Here is a 5,793-nt window from a genome sequence, read left to right on the forward strand (position 1 = left end):
GTTTGACTAAACCCTTCAAATCGGTGCCCCAGCATGTCCACAGTCCAATGGCTGAAACGAGTAGAAAGTGAAAGATAATGTCTGATATCATTTGCGAATTTCTGCTATTATTATGCAAGTTAACTAAACCTTCAGGTCCATTTATCCAACTTTGTATGGATCATATATGTTTGAAACTTAATATTCACAGCAGTTGATTTCATTATCAGTTGGATTCCAAATTAAGCAATCTCATACATAATGTAACCTTCAATTTTGACAGCTAAACTTTTGTAATACAATACATTCATTCTCACTCTTTTTATTTTTCTACACTTGAGAATAATGCTATCCAGCAATTTTTCATTCTGATGTTTTCATTAAATTTCTTGCATTATGAATAAACATACAAGTTGAGCATTTCTTGCATTATGAATAGATACTGATCTGCACAGTCATGAAGCATAGTGGTAGTCCAATTAAAGTGTTTAGCAATATAATTGCTACTTCAAATTTTTGCATTAACCATTATATTTACTACTATTGTGGTATATTACAGCTGTCTTCAGTTTAAATGGGTTGAAGCTGTTAGAAGAAAATCACTTCATTACTAATGCTGATGCAGTGAAACAGGCTAATTAACATTGGTTTCATATTTTGGTACAAGGTCAGCAATTGTGGAGGTAGGAGGCCAGTTGATTACATCAACCTCAGTGCTCAACTGGTACTTATTTCAACAACCCTGAAAACATGAATAGCAAAGTCAACCTAGCCAGAATTTGAACTCAGAACATAAAGACAGATGGAATGCTGTTAGACATTTTGCTCGGCATGCTAATGATTCTGCCTGCTTGATGCCTTTCATGGTAGTATCACTCAGTCATCTCTGCACGAAATTGATTGAACAAAACTACAGCTATGCTCACATATCAAGAAAACCGATAGGGCTGTATGGTACGTAAGACTTTCTCAACTGTTAGAATGGAGGTCTCAGCTCACATATGGTAAAATCACAAGTAAATGAGAGACCCTCAACTAAAAACATGAGATACACAGGACATTTTAAATACAGGGGTGGGAAAAAGTAGGTATACAGTTGCTTAATATGAGTGGAATGTTTTTTTCATTTCTCCATTCCTTTTTTAAACCTAAGCAATTCGTAAATTGATTAAAGGATCTGTGGGAGATGTCTAGTTCATTGGAAGCTCTCTTTTTTTTTTTATTATAGAGAAATGATAAGAACATTCCACTCACATCAAGCAATTGTATAACTACCTACTTTTGTCCACCCCTGTATATTGTCTGAGAGGGAAAAGAAAAAAACACAGGATAGTATTAGCTGGGATGCAGTTGGTCAACAAAAGGCAACAAACCAAACAACACAAGATGTGAAAAAATATAGGTATTTAAAAACTAATTAACTTATTTTTGCTATTGAATATTCTTTAAAATTGTATCTTTCAGTGTGGCAACATGAAGTGGTTCTTTTAAAGATGTATCACGACTTCGCAATCCAATAATTCCACTTTCCAGTGTAGAGTCATTAATAACTATTGTTAATAGTACACCTAATTCATCAAACATCACATACTGCTTCTCAAGAGAATTAGTAGTGTCTAAACGATGAAATACTTGCAGTTCCAGGTTTTCAATGTCTTTTATAATACGTAACGCCATCTTTCGTAAATAGGAAGCCTTACTCCCACTTACGCTGATACCGATTTTATAAGGCACAAGTCTTCTGTGAAGTTTCAGTATGCTTCTGGTTTTGGACTCAGAACGAGTCTTACTCTTACTATTAGTGTGAATACTCTCCTGAAAAGAATCGAGAAGGAAGGCCAAGAATGCTCTCTCTAGAATAGCTGTAGATTCAATAACACATGGTAAGGAAACAGAACGTCGAATTTTACTTTGAGCAGATATATCCGACAAAAGCACATCTTTTATACCTTGGAGAGGATAATCACGCCAGTTTATAATTGTTTCAATGGTGTCCCAACCCCAAGGAAAATGGAATTGAACTTTAAACAGCTGGAAAGTTTCATTATTGACATTTAACTGCTGTGGATCTGACAAAATAAAATTGGAAGGGAAACGTGCATACTGACGCCACCATTTCAGTCTACGTCTATGACAGTCACTAAAGGAGGAGACGATGGTTGTGGATGGACAGAAATGTGTAACAGTCAGCTCTGTATTTTCGGACGATTCTAAAAAAGACCGGTTCTCACCCGATGTTCGCTGCAGATCAAAACAAACAGATGTGTGGGCTACAGAAAACGACAATTTTTTGTTTAACTGTTTAGCAATGACAAGATAGTTTTCGGGACAGTGATGCAGTATAGATGAATTGTAATGTTCCACCCCTATACTAGTATCTGATGGAGTTCCCGCAGTAATGGATTTTGAATTTTCCACCCAGAAAGTCTCCTCATTGTTGTAGAGGACGTACCTTCGCCATTCTTGTAAAATGTTATGTCGAAGTAATGCGCCGGGCGGTCCATAGCTGTAAACATTGTGTGTATGCTGTCTTTTCAAGAAATTACTCGGTTTTACAATGAATGAGCGTTCAATTAATAATTTGATAAGTTTATCTAAAAGGCAATGTGCAGCCATGAATATAAACACGTGTTTTATGTTTCTCTAACTTCTTTTGTGAAGAGTTCTACGGTGCTGAAATAAATTTTGTGCCTAATTAAATTAAAATACTTATTTAGATGTAGCGAGTTTTTCCATTCACTGTCAGAAAATATTAATCCGACAAAATACCTGAAAGTGAAATTTATCTACTTTGGTAAATTTCTTTTACATTCAACTATCAGAAGTAATTCGAGATATTTACTGTTTCTAAACATAGTAAACGTTTAATATGACTTCTCTCCCTTGCATTCTAAATCTAGTCCTTTGTGACATGGGCTTCATTCTAAGGGAAATAACTCATCTATGAATAACTCATCCCACGTTTACAATAGAACTTGGACTTGCATTTGTGTTTGTTAAAATATACAACTATTTATATCACATTTACGAAGTTTCTGTAGGTACTTTGTTCTATATGAATTTATACAAAATACATAAGAGATTGTTATATACTTTATACATTTATATTTTAACTTTTAAGTGAAGTTGATTAGTGTCTAAAATCAAATAATATTGAGTGGAAGTGTGCGCACACCTCCACTCGCGTTTCAGAAAAATAATAATTCTTTCTAATGTTGGCACAGAAGGGGAAAACCGATTACATCGACCCAGACTCTAGTGCTTGAGTGGTACTTTATTTTATTGACCCTAAAAATTGAACTCGTTGGGATTTTTACCAAGCAAATATCACAAAGCAGTTTGTTCGACGTGCTAATGATTCTTGCAGCTTGCCGACGTAGCAATAATAATGATAATCCTTTCTACTAAAGGCACAAGGCCTGGAATTTTGGTTGAGGGGTGGGGAAGGGGACTAGTCGACTACATGGACCCAGTAGTTCACTGGTATTTAATTTATCGACTCCGAATCGACTTCGGCGACATTTGAACTTAAAACGTAAAGTTGGACGAAATACTGCTCCACCAGGTGTGACTTCACTCCAATTGTACGGTATATCACTGTACAGCGTCACGCGTTTTCCGGCACGTCAGGTGGAGGTGTGAGGGTGATTCTATGAGCTCCCTCCTTTTTAGCATCTGCTTAGCCTCTCTTAAATCGTTTCTGCTTATTGCAATTGTTTCTGTATTTTCGGTTGCCCTCGCGAAGGAAACAGTTGATACTGAGGTTTCTTTCTCCGTTGTGTCGGGAGGGGTCACACATAGGTTTCCGTTTATTTTGTTGTTGCTGTTGCTATAGTCGTTGTTACTGCTGGCTCCGCTGCCACCACCTCCTACCACGCTTATTGGGGACTGAGTGGATACAAACGTGGCGGTTTGGTACCACTGGTCGTTGTGGCGGAGGTGGTAGTGTTCTCGCTGATGTTATTGATTTTGTTATTGATTTATGTTATTTTGTTATTGATTTATTTTGTTGTTCTGCGACGGTAAAGGTGATGGTAAAAGCAAAGGAAAAATACCTTCATACTTTTCGTGCTGTATTGTTGTTGTTGTTGTTACTGCTACTGTTGCTGTCACAGACCATTGCTATGTAGCTGTTCTTTTTAGTGGCTAGCTAACAGTTCTGTTTAGAAAACGAACAGTCCTCGTCTGCTACCCTAAATTCCTGGTTAATTTATCTATGTAACGATAACAAATGTACAATGAATGACAATGTGTATCAGCATAAATAACAACAAACTTACGGGAGGGACGTGCAACACGTGTCGATAGACGAACAACAACGATAATAATTCTTTCTACTATAGACACAAGGTCTGAAATTTGGGGTGAGGAAGGGGATTAGTCGATTACATCGACCCCAGTGTTTCACTGGTACTTAATTTATAGATCCCGAAAGGGTGAAAGGCAAAGTCGACCTTAGCGGAATTTGAACTCAGAACGTAAAGACGAACGAAATGCCGCAAAGCATTTCGCCCGGCGTGCTAACGATTCTGCCAGCTCACCACTTTAATGATGATGGTGATGATGATGATGATGATGATGATGATGATGATGATGATGATGATGAGGATGATGATGATGATGATGATGATGATGATGATGATGATGATGATGATGATGATGATGATGATGATGATGATGATGATGATGATGATGATGATGATGATGATGATGATGATGATGATGATGATGATGATGATGATGATGATGATGATGATGATGATGATGATGATGATGATGATGATGATGATGATGATGATGATGATGATGATGATGATGATGATGATGATGATGATGATGATGATGATGATGATGATGATGATGATGATTCTCTCTTTATTGGCTATAAGAGCCCAAATCTCGCCCCCCAAACATTTAGGACAATGCAAAGTCTTTGCATTGGAAGATTTACACAAAACCACGTAAACAAAATAGAATAACAACAAAAGAATTCTAGCCACGAAAATTAATTTCCGAATCGGAGGAAACGCAGTCCAGAGGTATCAAGGAACCCCACAGATCCTAAGCGCTCTCTACTCGCTATGAGTGCTGTGTCAATGCTCCTTCCTGCCCCGTAGTTCTCAGCCTACAAGCGTCAGCTTAAAGTAGTCATTCACTCGGGTCATCCTCGCCATATTTATCTACTTTTCCACAAATTTATTGGGAAGCAGAATGTCCCTCTTAACAATCACTACCACTTTCAAATGAAATTTAAAATTTAAAAAAGTCGATGAGAACTAATCGAAGGGGAAAGTGTCTGCCTACAAGTCTTTTCAGGCTCGTCAACCACACAACTTCTTTCGCCATAGCCAGTATAGAGAAAATACTGCTTGACCTTCTCGACCAAAGGAAAGCTGCGATGCGATCTTCGCGATAGAGCCGGTCGACGGCCGGATCCATCATACACGTAATAGCAGCTGTTCAACATAAACAAAACCTCACAACTCAGCGATATTCGGGTATTGTACACGCACGTGTAGGACGATTTCCTTGTTCTGTTTGCGTCTCGGGCAGGCGCAGCTGACGGCACTACTACCCTGCAAGGTTTATTCTGTACCGGCAATACCCCCACTCCAACCCATCCCGGTAGCACTACAGATTTCAGGAAGTTATCTATAAGTACCATTCTGAAAATCCTCTGGAATAAATTAGCCAGTTGATTTTTATTGATATCCAGACTTTCTTTTGGGACCGCATCGATCTTATCCACCAGTAAACTTCTAAATAGTGCCATGGCAAATGATTCATCGATGGCACTGCCCGACTGGCGGAGAG

General features: G+C 38.1%; 1 protein-coding gene across 1 annotated transcript; it reads right to left on the reverse strand.

Moving 5' to 3' along the window:
• Positions 1-1,368: 1,368 nt before the first annotated feature.
• LOC106868952 (DNA polymerase subunit gamma-2) lies at positions 1,369-2,841 on the reverse strand. The gene has a single exon (XM_014914425.3). The coding sequence runs from the start codon at positions 2,593-2,595 to the stop codon at positions 1,411-1,413; it is 1,185 nt and encodes a 394-aa protein (XP_014769911.1). The 5' UTR covers positions 2,596-2,841; the 3' UTR covers positions 1,369-1,410.
• Between the last annotated feature and the right edge of the window lie 2,952 nt (positions 2,842-5,793).

The sequence above is a fragment of the Octopus bimaculoides genome, chromosome 3 (assembly GCF_046866305.1).
Source record: "Octopus bimaculoides isolate indiv1 chromosome 3, ASM4686630v1, whole genome shotgun sequence".
NCBI classification, from domain to species: Eukaryota; Metazoa; Mollusca; class Cephalopoda; order Octopoda; family Octopodidae; genus Octopus; species Octopus bimaculoides.